Source organism: Stegodyphus dumicola, chromosome 10 (assembly GCF_044657685.1).
Source record: "Stegodyphus dumicola isolate Sdum_Otavi_A_Nest chromosome 10, ASM4465768v1".
In the NCBI taxonomy this organism is placed as follows: Eukaryota; Metazoa; Arthropoda; class Arachnida; order Araneae; family Eresidae; genus Stegodyphus; species Stegodyphus dumicola.
Genome location: NC_140777.1, coordinates 42117966 through 42141561, shown reverse-complemented (window position 1 = coordinate 42141561; position 23596 = coordinate 42117966). Strand labels below are relative to the sequence as shown.

At 35.1% G+C, this 23596-nt stretch overlaps 1 protein-coding gene across 1 annotated transcript in view; it reads right to left on the bottom strand.

Moving 5' to 3' along the window:
- Window positions 1-23596, bottom strand: part of Nt5c (5' nucleotidase C) — a 188640-nt gene that overhangs the window by 114531 nt on the left and 50513 nt on the right. The window contains exon 7 of the mRNA XM_085824897.1: window positions 23082-23139. Within this exon, the coding sequence (XP_085681023.1) occupies window positions 23082-23139 (58 nt within the window). The remainder of the gene's footprint in view (window positions 1-23081; window positions 23140-23596) is intronic.

The window sequence follows — 23596 nt, the reverse complement described above, 5'->3', positions numbered from 1 at the left end:
TGAACTGAACAGGACAGTTCCCGAAGCGAATGGTTACCTGTATGCCGAAACTCCTAAACATTTCACGTGGAGGAATCATGCCTGGCAGACACGAGTTAGACTTGGAGATTACATCATTTCAAGAATGTATTCTGTTAGCCCGAAAGATGTTGAGCATTTCCATCTGAGGTTGCTGCTGTGTCACGTTAAAGGAGCGAAGAGTTTTGCCGACTTAAGAACTTACGAAGGTGTGGAGTATTCAACGTTCAAGGAAGCCTGCCGTGCAAGGCATCTGCTGCAAGACGACGAAGAATGGAAAAATACTCTGGCAGAAGCATCAGCTTTTCAAATGCCACCGCAGCTAAGACAGCTTTTTTGCTTCATCTGTGTTTTCTGCAACCCTGCGGAACCCGACGCTTTGTGGAATGAATTCAAAGAGTCCCTTTCTGAAGATTTTGTGAGATCTTACTCCTTAGATGACAGTTTCAGCCTTGCACTGAGAAGTATAGAAGACCAGTTAGAAGTGCACAATGTTTCGCTATGTTCTCTTGGTCTCCCGCAACCAACATTGACTGATGCTGTTTCTCTCGAAGTCCCGCAGTTCGATGTCCAGTATGAAAACGAACAAGCCGAAGTGTTGAACGGGATGTTGAATCCTGAACAGAAATTAGTTTACGACTCGGTTTTGGAAGCTGTACGAGATGAGAATCCTAACACACCGAAGACATTTTGTGTTAATGCGTTTGCCGGAGCTGGGAAAACTTTCCTTTTTAGGACGATCCTTCATGCTGTTCGAGGAATGGGCCACGTTGCCATTCCCGTTGCGTGGACAGGCATTGCTGCTGTGCTGTTGACCGGTGGAAGAACTGTACACTCTACTTTCAAGTTGCCCGTTCCACTTCTGGAAAATTCTTCGTGCCGTGTGAGACAAGATAGCGCTGAAGGAAGGTACTTGAAGACTGCGAAACTTTTCATATGGGATGAATGCACCATGACGCCTCATTACGCTTTGGAAGCTGTCGACAGATTGCTGAGAGACTTGACCGGACTGGATGTTCCTTTTGGCGGTAAAACCTTAGTTTTAGGAGGTGACTGGAGACAAACATTACCTGTTGTTGCACATGGAAACCGAACTTCTGCGATCGAGAGCTGCCTCAGGAACTCCTTTTTGTGGCCACATTTCAAACAATGCACGCTTTCCACCAATATGCGATTGAATCCGGAAGAACAAGAATTTTCAGAATGGCTTCTGCAGTTGGGAGACGGTCGTCTTAAAAATGACAGTGGCTTGGACGAAGACATTATTGAAATTCCATCTTTGTGTGTGGTCAACAGATCGATAGTAGAAGAAATGTTTGGCTGCGGTAATGAATTCGACTTACAAGACTTGGCCAGTAAAGCGATTTTATGTCCAAAGAACGAGGAAGCTCTGAAGCTTAATGAAGAAATTCTTTCCACGTTTCCAGGTCAAGTTTTCACGCACTACAGTGCAGACTCGGTTATTTGCGATGACGAAGAAGAACAAGAAACGTATCAGCTGGATTTCATCCACAGCCTGACGCCTTCTGGAATGCCACCTCATCGTCTGAATTTGAAAGTTGGAGTTATAGTTATGCTTCTACGAAATCTACATCCATCGGTTGGACTCTGCAACAGAACAAGGCTCATTGTGAAGAGAATTATGCCAAACGTTTTAGATTGTGAAGTCATCTCTGGACAGAATGCTGGATCGAGAGTTTTCATTCCACGTGTTGAACTTTCACCATCAGATTCAAACCTCCCCTTTCAGCTCAAGCGAAGACAGTTTCCCATCAGGCTTGCATTTTGTATGACTATTAATAAGTCACAGGGACAGACACTTAAGAAAGTTGGGATTTATTTACCGCAACCAGTTTTCAGTCATGGAATGCTTTACGTAGCTTTTTCAAGATGTTCGTCTATGAGGAATGTTCGTGTTTTAGTGAAAGACACCAAGAAGCAAGGCCGTTTGATGCCCGCATGTTCTAAAGTATTCACAAGAAATATTGTTTACAGGGAGGTTCTGCAGTAAAAAAGTTACTCGAGACATTGAAACAGTGAGATTTTTGCAACACAAAATGAAGTTAATCAAGCCAAAACAAAAATGAAAAAGATTTGAGGTTTTTGGATGACTGGGATAAATTTCGGTTTCGTGTTAATAATAACGAAAGTGAAAAAAACAATTTTAATCATAGATTTAAAATTATTTTTCTGTTTTTCATTTAAATATAAAATATTTCCACAAATTTCACACAGAAACTATTTTAGACACCAGTAAATAATTGAGTGGGTGCAGCCCGCCCATCTGCAATACTTACTCGGTAGATTTTTAAAAATTATTTTCTGTTATTTATTTATTTTGAATGCGATAAAAACAGGCGACAAACTAATTTTGTTTATATATATGTACATATATATTTTCAAATGTATATACAGGGGATATTGGATACATAAAACACTATTGACACAATATGAGCTATATCCACACAATGATGGAACAAGGTGTGCAGCAGATGCAAGACATGGGCATGATTCACATGATATTTGATATACTCAAGGGATAGGACTGTAATGAACAAATGAGTATGTTCCACAAAGTTGCATCTTTTACAAACACCCAACATTCGAATCCCAGTGAATGGGGTGGCTGCATGGATGTTTTTGTTATTTTCCCCATGCGCATACGACCCACTTTCCCTTAAAAAGCCGACAAGAAGGCATCCCTCCCCTTAGGCAGATTGCACTCGAGTGCTTTGCCGTAGCTGAATACGCTACACCACTACTTTACACACGGAGGTAAAAATGACACTTCCTGTGGTCATTGCCTAATTATTCAAAATATTTTGATAATTGTTATCTGTTCTTAGAATTTCCATAGCATTGCACATATTATTTAACATTCTGTTATTTATCAGCAATTTTACAATTTGCAAGTTTTGGTTTTACAATTTTTGATTTTTTAAAATTAAAACCTTCTTATACAATTTGCAAATGAGTTCAATAGCCAAACATTCCCTTTCATATTACATCTGAAGAACTGTTGTAGCATTATGCAACAAACATTTCGCTGTTCATTAAAATATAGGAACACATTTCACTCACATTTTGATTAGAATTTAATGTAGATTGAAAAGTTGTTTTCAACTCAGCTGCCTTTACACTCGCAGTTGTATTCACAATTGATTTTCACGCTGGACTTTCATCATTTGTCATATCCGCTAAAGGAGATTTATTTTTTAAGTGTCAGCAATTTTTTCTGCAGTAACAGCATCTACAAATGACCATCTGCCATGAATATTCTTCACACATGCACGAGTTTTATTTTAGAACCACTGATGCTTTGGGTTTATGATACTACTTGCTAATAGTATGCATTATGATAGCATACGTAAAACGAAAGAAATTTACCAGTATAATCAAAATAGAACAAATTCACGACTAAAATATTATCAAGAGTCTTAGAAGACCCTTCGAAGAACATTTTTAGAAGGTAAACAAAGGTAACTGACGAAAACCGACGCTTGAAAAATGTAAACAAACACCGCCGAAAGCAGTTACAGTTACGACTAAGATCAAAGGTTTGCTCGCAGTTAAAAGTATTACTTCCGAGAATGAAAAAATTGTAAAATAGTGCTTTTAAATGTTTTCTACAATTTTACAGGCATTTAAATGCCAGTATATATTTACTGTTATGAAACATAATTACAAAAGAGATGTTAAGTATAAAATTTATAGAAAGAAGTTGGAGTTTACCAAAAAGAATTTAAATAAAGGAATTTTAACGAGTATACTATTGGAATATCACACCCGAAAATTTTCGCGATTACACTTCGTACAAGCGGCTGAGCTGTTAATTCGCTGAACACTGGTAGTTCGGTCCAACTTTCTAATCCCGGCGAGCGGGCTGGCTGCAAGTGTGTTTTCGTGATTTTCCGCATGGAGAAAATACTGCATGCATACTTTAATAAAGCGGGCGCAGCAAATGTAAAATCGCTGTACACTGTTAGTTCGGTTCAACTTTCGAATACCACGAAGGCATCCGTCCCCTGAAGTAATGGGCTTCAGCCCGCTCAGCTGGTGGGCTTGCCCGCTAGTCTCTTATACTATTAAAATCTGTGTGCCTCTGTCTGTTTGTTTGTTTGTGTGTTTGTAACATCATCTCCTCGGGAACGGCTGGGTGTACAGCTTAGCGGAAGGTACCGTTGGATTCAGAATTCCCGTGGCTCGCCGTATTGACCATTGGCATCTTCATGCGACTTTAATTAGCCGAGATAATAATTAAAAACTAATTTTCCCCTACGTTTCCCTACATTTTGCACTTTCTTTCATGGATTTTCCCTCGTTTAGGGATTTGGCTACTTGCCAAATTCGTTTTTCTCGAATATCTGCGGAACGGCGCGGAGTTGCGTTTCGAAACGCATATGCCCGGATTCCAAAAAATTCTACGAATCTATCGATACCGGTCTCATCTTCGTATGAGAATAATCGGCGGAGTTATTAATTAAAAACTGCGAAAACGTTATTTCGTTTTTCGGAGTGGCAACTGTCTTGGAATTAGCTGAGATAAAAATACTTTCTGGAAAGCGATGGGGGGATGACAACTGCTTCCGCTCGAGATTTGTGCTGGTGAAAGGTCACGTGTCAATTTCTTTTTCCTTAAATATCTATGGAACGGCGCTGAGCTGGAATTCGAGACAGGTATCTGCGGATTCCAAAAAATTCTACGAATCCATTGATACCATTCTCATCTTCGTAGGACTTTAATCAGCTGAGATATTAATGAAAACTGGAAAACGTTAATTTTCGCGCTCATTTTTCCGAGTGGCTACAGTTCCTTGAATCGCCGAAGATAAAAATCAAGGTTATATTCTGAAGTTCAATAAAGAACGCGATTGTATGTCATTGTATGTTGAAAATATTTCGTTTATGTCAGCATTTTAAATTAACATTTTTAAATTTCAGGTTAGGATAATGGCCACGATATGTTATTGCCACGTTAATTTTTTTATTAATATTGAGTAAAAGTTGTTATATTACATTAAATTTAAATGATGACGTTTTTGAAGTTGTACAACTTTATTCAGCTGACATATTAATTAAAAAAATCTGAAAGCGCTTTTTTTTTAAAGTATGTTATTATTTTTTGGAATAATAAATTTAATTATTCCGAATAATATATTTTTTCGTGGTTTTGGATACGTCCACTTAATTTACATATGCTTTTTGAATTTAAATGATATTGTAAATTAGTTCGCAGCAATAATAATAATTATTATTATTTTACAATTCAAATTTTTTAATTAAAATTTAATTGAATATGAGCTTTATACGAATAGAGACTACTTGTTAAACTCAAATTTCATTCCTTGCAGCAACGACGCAAAAGAATTATTTAAATTTAATTTAACTATATTCTTGTGAAACAATTTTGTTGGAACTTTGTGCAGATTCTGTTGAAGTTAAAAAAAAAGGAATTTTAATAACGAATCTACTGTTGGAATAATAAAGGCAAAATTTTTCGTGATTATATTTCGTACAACGGCCCATTAGCGGCTGAGCGGTAAAGTCTTTGAACGCTGGTAGTTTGGTCCAACTTTCGAATCCCGACGAGCGGGCTGCCTCCATGTATGTTTTCATGATTTTCTGCATGTGTAACGTGTATACAGTATCTTTTGGATGCATACGCAAATAAAGCGGGCGCAGCCCGGGTAAAATCCCTGAACACTTGTAGTTCAGACCAACATTCGAATAAAGACCAACGGGCTGGCTCTATGGGTGTTTTCGTGATTTTCCGCATGTGTGTCGTGTATTTAGTATATTCTGGATGCATACTTTAATAAAGCGGGCGCAGACCGCGCAAAACCGCTGGACACTGGTAGTTCGTTCCAACTTTCGAATCCCGGCCAGCGGGCTGGGTGCATGGGTGTTTTTGTGCTCCATGGGTAATTTTGTGATTTTACACACGTGTATCGTGTATGCAGTATCTTCTGGATGCATACGTGTATAGAGCGGGCGCAAAACCGCTGAACATTAGTATTTCGGTTCAAGTTCCGAATCCTGGGGAGCGGGCTGTTTCCATGGGTGTTTTCATGATTTTCCGCATGTGTAACGTGCATGCAATAAATTTTGGAAGCACACGTGAATAAAGTGGGCGTAGCCTCTGTAAAATCGATAAACACTGGCAGTTCGTTCCATCCCGGCGAATGTGCTGGCTGTATGGATGTTTTCATGATTTTCTGCATGTGTATAATGCATGCAGTATCTTCTGGATGCATAAGTGAATAAAGTGGGCGCAGCACGCGCAAAACCGCTGAACAATGGTAGTTCGGAAAATCTTTGAAATTTTCCGTGTGTGCAACGTGTAAGCAGTACCTTGCGGATGCATACGCGAATAAAGCGGGCGAAGCACGGGTAAAATCCCTGAATGCTGGTAGTTCGGTTCTTTCGAATCCCGGCAAGCGGGCTGGGTGCTTTCGTGATTTTCCGCATGTGTAACGTCTATGCAGTATCTTGTAGATGCTTACGTGAATAAAGCGGGTAAAATCGCTGAACACTGGTAGTTTCCTCCAACTTTCGAATCCCAGCGAAGGAGCTGGCTGCATGGGGGGTTTCCTGGGCCTTGCTGGTTGTATGGGTGGGGACTTTCCGAATGTGTAACGTGTATGCAGTATTTTGTGGTTGCATACTGGAATAGAGCGGTTGCAGTCCGGGTAAAATCGCTGAACACTGGTAATTCGTTCCAAATTTCTAATTTGGGCGAACGGGCTGGCTTCATGAGTGTCTTCGTGATTTTCCGCATGCTTTTAAAGCGGGAGCAGCCAGCCAGCAATCAAGCCAGCTAGCGAATATCTTGTGGATGCATACGTGAATAAAGCGGCCGCTCCACGAAGGCATCCCTTCCCTCATGTAGCGGGGTTCAGCCCGCTCAGCTGGCGGGCTTGCCCGCTAGTCATAATATAATTTCTGTTTTCTTTGTGCTACTTCCGTATTCTTTTTTGCTTCTTTTATTAGTTTTTCTATATCACCCATTTTAAATTCTGAGGCTCTTTGTTGCACATAAAATAGTTTATCTAACCGTGTTATAATCTTTCTGCCTAGAAATAACTCAGCAGGAGTTTTGCCCGTTGTATCATGTTTTGCGGTCCTAAGGGCGAAAGCAAATTCATTGACATAGTTATCCCAGCTTTTATGAAAATTTTTAACATAACTACGGATAATTTTCACTATATTTCTGTTGACCCGTTCCGCTATATTTGATTGCGGCCGATACGGGACCATTTTTAAATGACGTATGCCCAGTTTTTGGCACATGTCTTCAAATATATTACTTACAAATTGAGGACCATTATCCGATATAACTTTTAGGGGCGCCCCGTATTTTAAAATATATTTATTTAAAATAGAATCGGTAACCAATTTCGCGGAGGCTCGTTTTAAGGGAACAATTTCGGTCCATTTACTAAAATGATCAACCATAACAAGGAGATAGCGACTTTTATTTAACTGACTTTTTGGGAAAGGGCCCCATAAATTGATGCCAATTATTTCATTTGGAAATTCGGATTTAATACTATTTAGAAACCCGGCCGGGCGGAAATTAATATAATTAACGGCTTGACATGTTGGGCAGGACTGGACATAAGCCCTTGTTAACTTTTGCAGTTCAGGAAAGTAGACTGCCTCGCGTACGCGTTGGATAGTTTTTCGAATACCAGCATGAGAAGCTAAAGGGCTGTCATGGAGCTCATGAAGGATATTTAATCTAAGACTAGCTGGGATAACAGGTCGAAATTCGTTGTTGGAATTCGTAGTTTTTGTATAAAATAATAGACCATCTATTAGTTCGTAATGGGCCGCCCTATTTCTTATCGCCACAATATCTTGGTGGCTAAAATTTTCAGGATCCTTCAAATACTCATAAATACTTCCAAACTCAGGATCCTTACCCAGTTCTGTTATTACAGTTTCTCGGGAATTTATTGTACACGCTGTAAGCATTGCAACTTTTACGGTATTACCCTGTTCGTCTAATTTAATTCGTGATAGGGCGTCTGCTACGATATTTTCCTTTCCGGGGGTATGCTTGATTACCAGATTATATTCTTGCAGCTTGAGGGCCCATCTTATTAACCTCGGGGATAAATTTTTCCCTGAGTACAATCTAGTTACCGCCGCATGATCAGAGTATACTGTTATCGGCGCCTTTCCAAAATAGACTCGGAACATTTGCACTGCTAACAGAAGTGCAAGTGCCTCTCTCTCGGTCGCGGAATAGTTTCTTTGTGTTTGATTTAAAGTTCGGCTAAAAAATGCCACGGGCTGCTGATTTTGCGAAAGTACCGCTCCTACCGCATAATCCGAAGCATCCGCTGAAATTTCTAAATTTTCATCCTTTTCAGGAAATTTTAACACAGGGGCTTGCGTTAATGCTTGTTTTAATTTTTCGAAAGCACTATTGGCTTCGGCCGTCCACGAGAATCTTGCCTTTTTCCTTTTTAATTTTAACAATGGCTCAGCGATAGCCGCAAAATCTTTTATAAAGGACCTATAATATGAACAAAGTCCTAGAAAAGAAGAGAGCTTCTTTGCCGTGTTTGGAGTCGGATACTTTTGTACAGCGATTATTTTTGATTCATCTGTCTCGATCCCTTTTTGCGATATTTTGTAACCTAAATATTTTAATTCAGGGGCTGCAAATTTGCACTTTTCGACATTAACTTTTAGACCGGCCTCATTTAATAAAGAAAACACCTGTCTTAAATCCTGTACATGTTGGTCTAGATTATCACTAGTAATAATGATATCGTCTAAATAAATAAATGTGGACTTTCCAAGAACAGGTCTTAACACAATGTCCATGCATCGCTGAAATGTTGCTGGGGCCCCTGAAAGGCCAAACGGCATACGCAAAAATGCATAAGTGCCAGACTTGGTTATAAAAGCAGTCTTAGGTACGTCCTCAGGCCTCACCCCTATTTGAAAATAACCAGTCGTTAAGTCTAAAGTCGTCATAAATTTGGATGATTTTATGTTCCTTAAAATTTCTTCTATGATCGGTAACGGATATACCGGATATTTCGTTATGGAATTTAATTTACGGTAATCAATAGCGAATCTCCACCTTTTTGGATGCTCCAAAGGATAATCATTATTTTTCTTACATAAAACCACCGGGCTAGCATAACTACTTGAGATGGGCGTTATGATCTTTTTACGTAGCATATCGGTAATATGCCATTCTATAATTTTTTCTTTATTCTTATCATACCGGTATGGTTTTTGACGAACTGGCAATGCATCTCCGGTGTCAATACTATGGTTAGTAACCTGAGTAAATCCTGGAATATCACTAAATAACGAAGCAAATTCACTTACCACTTGTCGGATTCTATCTTGCTCGTCATTAGGCAGGTGGTCAAGATTTAACCTTGGCGGTTCAACCTTTTCTACATGCACTGGTTTCATTGTCAGCTTAAGGGACGCTTCATTAAAATCCAGTGTAGCTTGTGCGTCTGAAAGAAAGTCTATTCCTAAGATTAAATGTGCTTGCAGATTCTTTACTATAAAAAACATCACCTTTACTTGTTCGTCCTTGATACGGATATACAAAGGTACTTTACCTACGCACTTACATTGTTCTCCTTGCGCCGCTAATACTGTCGCATTATCCGCATTATATATGCAGTATTTGCGAAAATACTTTCTAAAAAAGACTTCTGCCACACAGGAACACTGCGCGCCGGTATCCAGGAGTGCGGTGGCCGGGATATTATTCACCAAGACTTCAATCTTCGGAAGAGTCAAATTTTTCACCATTACTGTATTTAACTTGTAGGAAGAGGGGTTTTCGTGGCCTTCGGATTTCCGCACCCTCTCGTGAGCAGAAATCCGTTTTAGTTTAAATTATTTTTCCTTTCCGTGCTTTCCTTCTTTTTCCCCTGGCCTTGAGACTTTTTTCCTGGGTTGCTATTGAACTGTCGACGTTCGCCGGCTGTTTTTGAATGCTCGGGTTTCCTTGCCCACTGATTCGCTTTTTCTCTGTAGCCGTATGCTTGAGTTTGCTGTAGTCTTGGCGTACCAAATTGGTTTCGCTGTTGATATTGGCGTCTTCTTTCGACGTCCGCCGTTCTTCTACTTTCAAACTGGATTGCTAGCTCAAATAACTTTTCCAGTGTAGTCGGATTTCTTAATTCAATAAAGTCTTGCACTTGGGGCAGTAACCTCGGCAAAATCACTTGAATTATTTCAGGATCCGGACGGTTTCCATACAAGAGCTTGAAAACGTGAATTTTTCTTAAAATAAAGCTCGAGAGGTTTTCGATTCTTTGTTGATATATACTAAAAAGTTCCGTTTCTAATTTCGCACGATCCCTTACAACAGGGAAGGCTTTTAGTAGGGCAGTCTTGAAATTTTCGTAAGTATAGGTGGGACTTCCTGCTTGACCCAAAAGACTTCTGCCGATACATTTGAACCAGTTAAGCGCTTGGCCCCTCAAAGCGCTGGTAGCTAAGGTAACTTTTTGAAACTCGTGCACGGGGTAGAGCATGAAGTGGTCATCCAATTTTTCCAAAAAACTGGTTACCGGTGAGTTTCCATTAAACATTGCTTCTGGTTTCATCGAAGCGCGCATGGTCTGGACGATGTAACCGAATCCTTCCAGGGCGGCAGCTGGCATTTCTGGATTCTGAGCCGTTTCTGCAGGCAGCACAGGTTCTTCTTGAAACTCGGCCATGGTTATTCTTCTTCGTTGGGCGCCACTATCAGGTTCAATGTTCCTTCTAACCTTCTTCGGGAACATACAAGGACCTGACTCGGAACAGAGAGCTTACTAAAGCTATGTTCACTAATTGTGGTAAGTAGACAGGATACAGATGAAGGGTATACAAAACCCTTTATTTTTCTCTATATACAATAACTTCCGTACTTCGGAATACACTGACCCTCCACTCGGGGTCTAACGTAAAAAAGTATAAAAATAAAACTAAACTCTAATTTAACTTTAGAATAATACACGTGGAAGATTGGCCTTATAATAGCCATAACAGGAAGCGTATGTAGCACAGAGACTGTGAACACTACAATACGTTTAATTTATCAAGAGGATTAAAACCTCTGGCCTGGAAGGCGAACAGCAACTGCGTAACTTCTAAGGTAAGCGGCCTGCGTTGACTTACTGCTTCCTCTCTTTCGCTTGGCAAAAAGGCCACACTTAAATACTTGGCGTTCGCCAGACAAACTTTGCATAAAAACCTTCAAGCTTATAATTCAAGTAAATAGAAAGGAAGGAAGAATAGATAAATAGAATTCAAGGAAGTAGAAAATAAGAAGTGATAGTAAAGATTTAAAATAAAATAAACGTTAGTAAAACTTAAAATCCTTACAACCAAAGTGATACATTTGGAACAGACTCAACTGTGACATTTTCACATGCAAAAATTTATTGGAAGAAGAGGCATTTGCAGTGTAATATACAGCGATAATCAAAGGACATTTCACAAAGCAAAGCAAAAAGTGAATCAGCTGTGAAAAATCATAAAAAGGATTTAATTTCAAAAGCTGGAAGATATTATGATAGACACAGAGGTAATTATCAACTCATACCTTTTCAGTAATCCCAGATGAACCAGAACTGCTTTACACCTGGAGATTTCTTGATCAGACAACAGCTATCGACTCTCCCTCAAGCAAGTAAAGGGATTCCTTCCTCTGAATCCCAACTTTTGAAAATGAGAAGATACAAAGAATATATGTGAATCTGGAAAAAGATGGAAGGCATCATACCTTCCCGAGCTTAGGTCAGCTTACTCAACACGACCAGTCAACTGGCCCACAGAACTTCAAGAGAACACTGTGGTTTTAAAAATAAATGACAAAGCACCTAGATTTTTGTTATACCTAGACACCTAGGCCTAGATATTATAACAGAATTACATTCTGGACATTATGGTCATGTCCATGCATGCACCGCAATGCTTTCGAATAGAACTCTCATTAGGAGACCAGTGCAATTGAAAGAAGAGGCATAGAGGTTGTTGCAAACGCTAGCGAATAGACGTCGCTGATAAGCCATAGCTGTTTTAAAATTTTGCTAATGTTTAGAGTGCAGATGGGTTGTGTAGTCAAGAGTGTGTGAAGTTGTCCCTGATTATGTTCTGAAAATAAAGGATTAATCTCTAAAATAGGTTCAATTACAGTCCCTGAAGCTAATCAGATAAGAACTTTTCTATTTTAATTGAACTGATTGTAAACTAAACTCTTGTTTTACTACCAGAAGTTCAAGGTAGCAATTAATGCATAAGTACATCTGTCAGTCATTTTAATTTAAAACCAGAAACATCTTGAAAAATAATCCACAGATTTTCCACTAATATCTTTACATAAGCTAAAAGATTGCACTCCAATGAAACATTTTAAATGAATAAAAAACTTAATATTTCATTTCAAGTTTTTCATTTTTTTTTTTTTTTTTTTTTTTTTATTATTATTTCATAGAAATAAAGAATGATAAAAATTGTTGAGAAAAATACCACAGGACATTTTATGCTAACATTTAAGAAAAAACTCTTATTTTACATTTTTAACCCTTTGCAGACGGACATACTATATATGCATTCGCAACTTGCGTATGCATCAGAGAAGGATCAGCTTGCCAAATGGGTGATGCATATTATTGTATTTAAGCTGAATAATTTTTTAAAGATCACTAGATAGCAAGCATCCTGTGTCCTTACTTTTGAACTGAACATAGTTTTAGGATCCTGACCTTCAGTTTGATCACATTTTGCCTAATTTTGGTATCAGCTGTTGCAAAGGAGAAGAGAAAGCATAATGTGAGAAAACAGAGCATGGCTCTTTAACTCATCACGTGATAGAAACATTTGTGTTTTTGATATTCCTTCAAATCCTTTTTTTATTACTATGTAGGGCCTTCTAGGGTTAATATGTGGGGGTTCTGTTAACCCGCGACCACGCACGCCAAAATTACGAACATGAGAAGGCGCACTGAGTACGTCATACCCAAAAGCAAATAACACGTTTTAAATTGCTTTAATGATATAAATATGAGTATAAATGTGGATTAACATAAAACACCATGAACTTTAGAATATTTTTAGAGTATAATAAATGAAGTACTTAACTTACAATTATTTTTCACATCTCTGACAGCTTTAACACTTATGCTCCATACAAATACACATATTACATTTCTCATACAGAAACAGTGTCTTTCTCTCCTTGTTTGTAGGACACTCAGTGCATCTTCTTTAAATATTTTCTAAACCGAGTAGGTGGTTCTTCTGTAGAACGTAAAATTTTCTGACCTTTACTACCATGTGCACAATATTTTTAATTTGCAAGTTTTTAATGAGTAATGTCACCATTTTCATAGTACAGTCAAATACCAAAAATCCACCGACCTAAAATCCGCATTGCCTCTCAAAATATAAACATTTAGTTTATAGGTTCCGGAAACCACAACATGGAGTATGAAATATTGAAGAAAAAATACTTACTGGATAACGACGTCGTAATTACCGAATAATAACAAGTCATAACGGAAATACTAAATTATTGACATCATGATAAGAGTTTTTTGCTGCTAACAATTTGCAGATGAATTCATTGAACTAATTACTAGTGGACAATTATCTCCAGGACAAATTTACAACGTTGATGAAACTAGTCTTTTCTGGCAATACGTACCGCGAAATACCTTGGCAACCTCTACAGAAAAGGCTCCAACTGGTGTCAAAGATTCCAAAGCAAGACTAACAATTTTAGTGTGCACAAATGCTACAAGAATGCACAAGTGCAAACTTTTTGTAATCAGAAAACATGCACGACCTTGAGCATTTAAATGAGTAACAATTTCCCTCCTTACATATCGCGCAAATAAAAGAGAATGGATGACACAAGCGTTGATGAATGATTGGTTTGAAAATCATTTTATACCCAGGGTTATGTACATATTTCTGCACATGGAAATTAAGGACTTTTAAGGACCATTAATGAAAAAATTAAGGACCTATAAGCAAACAGCAAATTAATAAATTCAATTAAAAATATTATCTATGCCTGAACTTCAAAAAATAAAATATATCCGTAAGTAGGCTACATTATTATTAAACATAACATAATTATTAATAAGTCTGAGAATAAAATATACTTTATGAAATTTATCAAATAGCATTAAATATTTTACACTTATAATAGTTTGGCATATTTGAAAGAAGATAAGTGACATTTTATTTACATTTTACTAATAGTTAATTTCATACTGATTTTTTTATTGTCTCATTTCGTCACATACTTGCTAAATCTGGAGGTTTAGTAAATAGCAGGTAAATTGTATGTCAAGCGGCATAGGTTTTAAAATGAGAAGTAAAATAATAATCAGAATGATTAACAAAAGACTGGCTGTTGTGACCACTGCTCCTTGCCTAGAGAGAGACCTCTGATAAGAACAAAACTAAAAGACCTGATGTGGGCACGGTTGGCATGTTTTGAAAGTTAGTTGGGCTCTGTCTGATGTAGTTAGTGTTGTAGCTTCGTGTAGATTTCCAAGGGTTGTAACCCAGTTACATACTTTAAGGTTTAAATAAGCCACTAAAGCACCAGACGTGATGCTAAGTTGTTTTGTATTATTTCAGGTCTCACTAGATATGAAGAATAAGTTTTACATGAATTTTTACATTTTTGCATTTTATCTTGTACCATAATAAGGATTAATGAAAGGCAATAACTTGCTTTAATATGCAGAGATAATTTTTAAGAGTAAGCAGTTAGTTATCAATAATTAAATTAGGTAGTTAGATAACCTTAGTCATTATGGATTTACATGACCACTATTAAATTTTACTTATTTTTTAACAATATTTGTTAAAAAGCCCTATTAAAATTGCAATCTAATAAAATTTCACAGTTTAAAATATATGCAATTTATGAAATTTATTCTTAAATGATATTAGGATAATTATATATTAAAAGCTACAAAAGATTTAAGTTTTATAGAAACAACACTGAACAAAATATTTATGCGTCTTTTTAATTTGAAGACATTTTGGCTAATTTATATCAATTTCCTTCTCTTTAAGCATCTTTTTTAAGAATTAGAAATTTCTCTCAATATGCAGACCATTATTCTCACTAGTTTCTGTGCACTTTATCCCCTAACTTATCAACCTCTCCACAATGTACCTATGAGGGTTTACTTGATCTGGTCAAAGTTAAATAGTCCAAAACCCGCTGACAGACGTGAAGTAAATTATTGCTATGTCTGAAAGTCACTACAAAGGTTTAAATAAGCCTCTTATTTAAAATGAACTTGAAGGCATGTTCTTATGCTAACCAAATCAATTGCAAATTGTGGTGATGTTATTAAACAAGAACGGTCAAATTCAAACAAAAAATGTGGACCAGTAATCAAAGACTATACAATTTAATTTTAATTTAAGCTGGCTCAGTAACTCTATTATCATAACACATTCAAATGTCAGCAGCGATAATGCAGACAAAAAATTACAAATTATCAGAGCTGGCAGGAACTAACGCAGCGAGCAAGCGGACATTAAAAATACATTCTGCCTTACACAGCAAAAATCTCAGTTTAAAAACTGTCTAAGTGATTTGCATTCTGGGGAGGAAATAAAAATGGGAAATTCTAATAAAGGCTGAAATTATAAACAAGTGAGTAATTTACATAATAACTGTATATATATATTTGAAGAATAATTTTCTTCCTCTGTATGTATTCGGTTTCTTTCTTCAACACGCTTCCTTTTTCATTTTAGAACTTTTGGATTTAATTAAAGCTTTCTGTTATTCTAAAAAATCTAAATGACTTTAGAATGTAGAGAAAAAGCTGCTAATTTTATTTCTTTAGTAATATGAACATCAGAAGAAATATGAAATATATATATGGTAAGGGCTAGTTACAGAGCTGGTGTGGCAGAATTTTTAGAATTTAGCAACACACTGAGCAACAAAATCTAGAAATGGCAAAACTTTTAGAATTTAAAGCAGGCACTGGAAGCAGAATTTTGATAGGCACTAGTCAGCAAAATTTTAGATCTACAGAGATAAGTTTAATGTTCCACATGATTGCACCAGGTGGGACAATGCCTAGCGTCAGACCTGTGTATGATGCATTAAGACATATCAGATTAATCTTTTAAATTGCCAGTTTCCAATTTCTTTATTAATCAAAAAATTCCTTTTTATAATGCCTGTCCATGTGATATGATTAGAAGCATTTTTAATATTTTTCATGCTTGTGTCTAGGGAAAAGTAGAGAAAATAAAGGAAAGATGAACACATTAAGAAAAAGATTCTAGTATCAGAAGTAAAACATTCAAATAATATGTTTTCATTGTTCTTCCAGATGATGTTCTCCAAAAAGTAAGGAACTTCATTGCAAACTTTCTGTAAAATACATCCATTACATTTTAATACCATAGAGGCATCTTTCATTTGGTCACATTTTTCTAGAATCTTCTAGAATCATGGGTCTATAAATTTTGCTTTCAAATTCTTCTAAACTTTGCACCTTGCATCCTTCTTCAAGTTATAATGTCTAATGTCCCGAAGCAAAATTACCCTTACCAATTTTGTAACAGCAAATAGCCAGAAATATTTTGAAAAAAAAAAAAAAAGGAAAAATGTGTAAAATTAATTTTATAGAGAAAATTGATGCATATTCTGAGAATTCTGAATATTCTGAGACAATAACATGAGAAAACTCTTATCATGGAAAAATTAAAAAGAAGTTATTTTTAATTAATTATATAGCTATTTTGCTTTCACTAAGAACTGTTTCGTAAATTGTGCTTTATAGCATTATACCTTGTTTATTTTTCAGATGCAAAACATTGTATAATAAGTGGCCAAAATAGAACTTTATAATATGACAGCAAAAAATAAAAATGTTAACATTTTAGTGTTATTTTTCAAGCATAATTTCCATAGATCACCATTATTTTAATGAAATTTATCAATGTTACAATGTTTTAAAAAAATCGTAGAATAATTCACAGATCTTGGAATTAAAAATTTAGTACAGAAACTGATCTTAAAAATCGCCAAAATATTGATAAGTCGCCAAATTTAAAGCCGTTCAATATAAGAATTCACATCTCCAAAAGCGAAAAGTTGTTTAAGATCTCTTCATTAAAAAAAGTGAGATAATTTCGAAATGCTTATGTTTCACTTCTTGCTCAGAAACTTGAGTATCCCATATTTACATTAGAAATAGGAACAAATTATAACCCATTCAAAAGATAACCATATTTATCAGTGAATCGCCAAAACTATACCTCCAAAATGCTAATTCACACTCTAAATGGCAGTCGTAAAAACAGACAGAAATTTCACATGAATAAAATTAAGGACCTTCTGCCGATTTTGGCCAAAATTAAGGACTTTTAAGGACCAAAAATAGATTCCAAAAAACTTAAGGACTCTTAAGGACCTTACAAACCCTGTATACACGAGGCTCAGCGACATTTGAATTCGGTTGGTTTACCTGATGACTCAAAAATAGTCCCGATTGTTGACGAGTGTTCAACGCATACTTCACTTAGTTTAGTGAAAGATAATGTATCCGTATTATTCTTCCCTCCAAATTGTAAATCTATCACTCAGCCTATGGATATGGGAATAGTGCACGCGCTGAAATTCAAATATAAAGTAGCATTTTTAAAAATCTATCTTAAATTTCTTGAACAATGGCAAGACTATTCAAGACTTTTTGAAATTTTTTAGCATAAAATCTGCTGGGTGGAGCATTGCAAGATTGTGGGAATATGTCTCCAGATACGTTAAAAAATGCTTGGCACAATTTATGGCCAGCTACCATAATTCATGGTGATGATGAAGATGATAGCCGCGAATTTTAAGGTTTTTGGACATTGCTAACTACAGGTGAAATTTTCCAGTTATTGGATTTTGTAAAGAAATGTGGAGAAACGGTAATAAATGAAGATGATATAACAGAAGTTTTTCATTGCGACAACAATGCCGCAATCATCAATCAATTAACGGACAGCGAAATCTGTAGTATGGTTCTAGATCCAGAAAATACAGCTTCCGATAGTGAAGAAGAGATAGAGAGGTTATTGAAAAAGAAAAAATTTCGATTAACAAGTTAGTCTGTATTCTCGACACAGCAATTACAGGACTTGAACAGTGGAACTTTGTAACTGAACAAGAAATCATGTCTGTTTATAGAATTAAAGAGAAGTATTAGCACAAAAAACAAAGCAACTTAAACAACTTACATTAAAAGAAATGTTTAATAAAGTAAACAAATAAATATTAAGCTTTTTTTTTTTTGTAAATTTTGATACCCTTTAGATCATAATTGCTCTTTATTTCATAAATTACAGGTTCATATTTTTAATTGCATAATTTCTGCATGCCATCTTACCAGATTTAAGTTGATGATCTATAATCGGGAAAAACCCTAACCCGGAATCACCGAAGTCCCGACGAGTCCAGATTACAGACTTTGTACTGTATATGTACTGTAATTTACTACTTTTGATTTTAATGTTTTCAGAAATTTGCTAAATCAAGTTTATTTTTGTGTGACCTTGCATCAGAGGCGCCAATAATAAATCTTTTTTGCCATTCACTGCTAAGTTTTTAATGAAAAATTTATTACCGATGTAAAAGAATGAAAGAATATTTACTTCGTAATCAGTGTCTTATGATAATATAATAACTTAAAAGGCTTCTTATTGTTTTTAAGTTGCATAAGCTGTTTTCATATTTCCTTGTCATCTTTATGTTTTATACTCTTCTATTCTATCTTTATTACTCTTCTATGTTATCAAATAAATATAAAAGGTATGTTTCTAATTAAAAATTCTTCCTTTCACAGCAGTGATATGTGTTGGCATTTATTATATAGTCATGAACATTATTCATTATAGAGTTTTATGTATTTATTAAATATATGTAATTTACATCATTATGAAATATATAATTTTCCTTTTAGAATATATTACATTGTATTTTTTGAGTTGTTAATAGAGCTAGGTTAATTTTTCTTTTCCTTTAAAACATCTTTTGAATCAATTTTTTTTCAGTATGCATGTAAAATTTACTTGATCCATATTTTTCACATTAATGTGAACAGAATGTCTTTTAGGTTAGCTATTTTCATAAAGGAATTAAAATAAAATGATACCCTTTGAAGACTTTCCACGGATAAAACTTTGAAGAAATAGTGCTGAAATGCCAAAGAGGGCACACCAAACCTGAACTGTAACCCTAAAGAACGGTTACAGGGAGTCAGCCTGCACATCTAGTAGCTTTATCATTGGTTATTCTGAAACCAACGCAACTTCCGACCACATGATAAACAGCATCGCACATCAAGTAACCTCTGGCAACCCCTACGAGTTCTACTGGTAAGGAAGTGTTTCAAATGAATACCAAAATTCACTCGTTTTCAAAAGTGATCGCTAATGCTGGATGCAATGATCATTGTTTGAGCAACCGCTGTTTCAATTGAATGAGGCCTTAAATGTAGGAGGTGACTATGTAGAAAAGTGAAGAAAGTTACAGGTGTGTAACAATCATTTTTTGCAATAAATATTGCATTATTCACCTTGTATAACTAACTAAACGGTTTTATTTTCTGGATGGCAGTTGTAATTCTACAGAAATAAATTCTCATTTATTCCATAAAATAGAACATACTTTGATTCTGTAATGCAGAACACTAGTCGAAGTACTAGTCGTCATTCAGCGAATTTACTTCTGTCAAGTTAAAGCATTAGAATTTATTGTTTTAGAAAGTTTTGATTTCTGAAGCATTCTTCTATGCTAATAAATTAATGACAGTATAAGGTGTATTTTATTCTGTTTCTTGCTTGACAGACTTCCTGCTATTTATATTATCCTAAATATGCCTTATGAAAGAATGAAAAAACTAATTCTAAGAGCATTCAAAGTTTTTGTTCTTTTTTATCAGAGAAAAGAAGAAATATTAAAACTGCTTTAGAGCAAACAATGTGGTTAATTTGATTGAACCAATACCTGCTACTATTTCTGTTGAGATTTAGATGAATCCCAAATTTGATCCATTCCCTAAAGAACTAAGTCCTTATTTATTCAGTCATTTTAGTTTCAGAGAAAAAATAAATTCTGTTTTTTGAGATCAGCCGAAGTAAAAATGGTCCCTCAAGGTTAGTAAGAAAAAAAAAAAAAAAAAAAAAAAAAGCTAACCATGTAAAGCTGCTATCACACGTCTGTGTTTCGGAAAAACAACTATTTGGAACAATTTTTCTGTTTTGTCACAACAGCCAATCACCACAGATAGCTTTGCAATTAGCCCAGGGGAAACTGGTTCTATATTACAAACAACCTGATAGCATTCGAAGCTGAGAGCTGATTGGTTCAAAATGAACAACTTTCAATTTTTTCCGAAAAGGGGAAAAATCAGGAGTCTTTCTTTCAATAGTAAACCAGGCAGAAAAACTGTCTGAAACAGTTGTTTGTGTGAAACAAAATGCCGTGTGATATGGGCCTTAGGCATACCTCGTTACCTTTCCTAGATTTCTTCGAACCATAAAGAACCTATTTAACGAGCCATTCACAGTTTCGCCTTCATATGACATGTACTTAGACCTGCATGGCTTAATCTTTGAGACAAGTATATAACTACTGGCAGAATCAACTACGTAACTTTTTTTACGTTCACAGAACATTCGAACTGTACGTAAACTTGAATCCGCCAATGATACTGCACACCTTGGAAATGTGCTGAGAACTGTTGTCCAACAATGGCTCCCTTTTACTTTATTTTACTTGCAGGTAATCTTATCTCATGTTTTCAGTAGCAGTTCAAAATTTACTATGTCATCCACAGCATCAGCAGCAAGAGACAAGCTTTCAAGGACAAAGAGAACAGAGAGACTTTACTGGGTGGGACGCAGATACAAAAAATAGTGTTTCACTTTTTATTACCTCTTTGCAGAGCACAGCACCAGCATAGCAGCCGAGCTGCTCACAGATGTGCTGAAGTTTTCGATTGTCAACCTTGCCTTGAGAAGACGAGAGGGGCCCCCAAAATATACATGCATAATAAATACATTTTAAAATTATAAATCTATCTTCCCCTTTAGTAAAAAAAGCTGCCAAACTGTTCCAAGACAGTCAGACTAACTACTTTCAACTTTCCTTTTAAAATGGCCTTCATAGAAAAAAAAAGGCTTGGAGAGAAACAAAATGGTTGCCAATTTACATGCGTGTTCACATGATTTACATTTCTTCATCCATTGAGCATTTTCTTATTTAAAATATTAGTTCATTTGATACTAAAATCCAATACTTTTATCTTATCAAGAAAAAACAAATGGTTATTGATTTGTACATGCCTAGATGGTTAACACTTCCTCAGTGAAAATGTTCTTAAAACATCAGTTTTCTATTGTTAAGTATTCAATATGCTTATTATTTTCAGTTTGCTATTCATGGAAAAAGATGATACAGCCAGAAAGCAGAATGCTTATGGAAATTGAAAAAAGGCAAAACAAACAACAATGTTCGTGCATCATGTTCACCATGACAATGATTCGTTATTAGTGCAAATACTGACCTGTAGCCACCAGATAACAGTTTGTTGAAAATGAAGTCAAGATTATATTTTTAATATTAAACTGCTCCTGCATATACATATTAAATTAATCAAGTTATGTAGATATATCATAAGTTTTCAATTTGCATTGGTCATAATTTAGTGTCATTTTCTTGACCATTTCAACATTTGGCAGACATTTGAATGACAGAAAATTTAAAATTTAATTTTTACAAAACAATTTAAATTTTAAAAGAATTTCAAATGATTTAAACATTCAAAAATTTTAAACATCGCAGGCCTTTAAATGCACTATGAACCAAGTAAGTAATTAATTTTGTCACGTTCATAACATTTTAAAAAAGCAGAAAATAATTTATAAAATGAGCAGTAACTAAAACACCTCAAAGAAACTTAGTAACTGCATTTACAAATTAATTATACATAGAAGTAAACATTTCTGTGGAAAAAAAAAGTTACACTGTAAGGTAGCCCAAGATAAACGAAAATGAACATAGATGACTTTGCTTGCTTCAAATTCAATTTATCTTGGGCCACTCAATTTGTCTACTCCATAACTGCAGTTAAATATTAACGCAAACATTTTCTACAGAATGTAATATTTGTTGACAACCAGCATTTGAAAAATCAACTTCAATGCATGAGATAAGTTGAAAATGACTTAAAATTTTGGAAAAAAATTTAAGAACAAGGTCATTTTGTTAAATTTTGCACATTTTTCAAGATTAAAAACAAAAATGTACAATTAATGAAAAATATTTTCAAAGCCATACTGAAGTTATAATTCAACTAAGTTATATTATTCAACTTTTGCAGCATTAATATGCCAGACACTATATTTAGAATAGAAATAGGTAAATAAATGACCCAGATGCCAATTTATAAGCGGTTAATGCAGTTAATATCATTAAATTAATCTAAAACAACGTTTCTTAAACCGAGTCATGACCCCCAAATGGGGTTGCAAAGTGAAATGTTGGAGGTCATGAAAATTTAAATCATATGCATAAATTAAAAAATTATATTAATGGGATTAATAAAGAAATTAGTTGACATTAAGAAGATTGATCACCAATCACATATAGCTGAAAAAGAATTTATTGGGGTATCAATTGACAAACTTAAAACATAAGTTTCCACAAAAATCCTTGACTGAATTCTGGATAGAAGCTCAAATAAATTTCCTACAGTTTCTGAAATGTCATTAAATGTTTTGCCATTCAGCACCACATGTTTACATGAAGTGTATTTTTCAACTTTAACACTTATTAAATTCAAATGCCATTCAGTACAAAAAACACTAAATATATTTTATGTCCAACAGTGTGAATCCAGTGCATTCCAAATATAAAACAATTTTTCAAAATCTGATTTTGGAAATGCATATTAATTATTTTAAAAAAGAAAAGAAAAAGGTATTGTTAATAAAATTAACTACAAATTAACAATAACATAACAACAAAATAAAAATAGACATACCAATTGTATTTTCATCTAACATCTTGTGCATCACAGGATGTATACTTTGAACAGCATTCTAGAAGAAATTAATGAAATAAAGCAAACAAAAATTTAGAAATTTTAACAAAATAAAAAACAGATTAATAAGACATATTTACAGGAGGTTTAAAATATGGATTTCGTACAAGTCTCAGAAGTACATTTTAGGTAGGAATATTCAAAATGTTCTTCAAGCTCTGACGTGCGTTAACAACAGACTTCTAAAACACTAAAAATTTTTTATTTTGAAGTGTTTAAATAACGAAAAACTAGAATATGTGCAAGTAGGAAAATATGACAAAATATTAATACTAAGAAACTTTATATGCTGATTAATCACAATTAGATTTAAGTATTTTTAATAACCACTAATGCTTCAAAAGTGTAATACTGAAAGTATGAAATTTTGTAGCACATTCTACACTCTCCTTAGCATATTATCAAATGAATGCATTCCAAAATATTCTGTGAAGATTTCAGATCAGAAAAAGCAA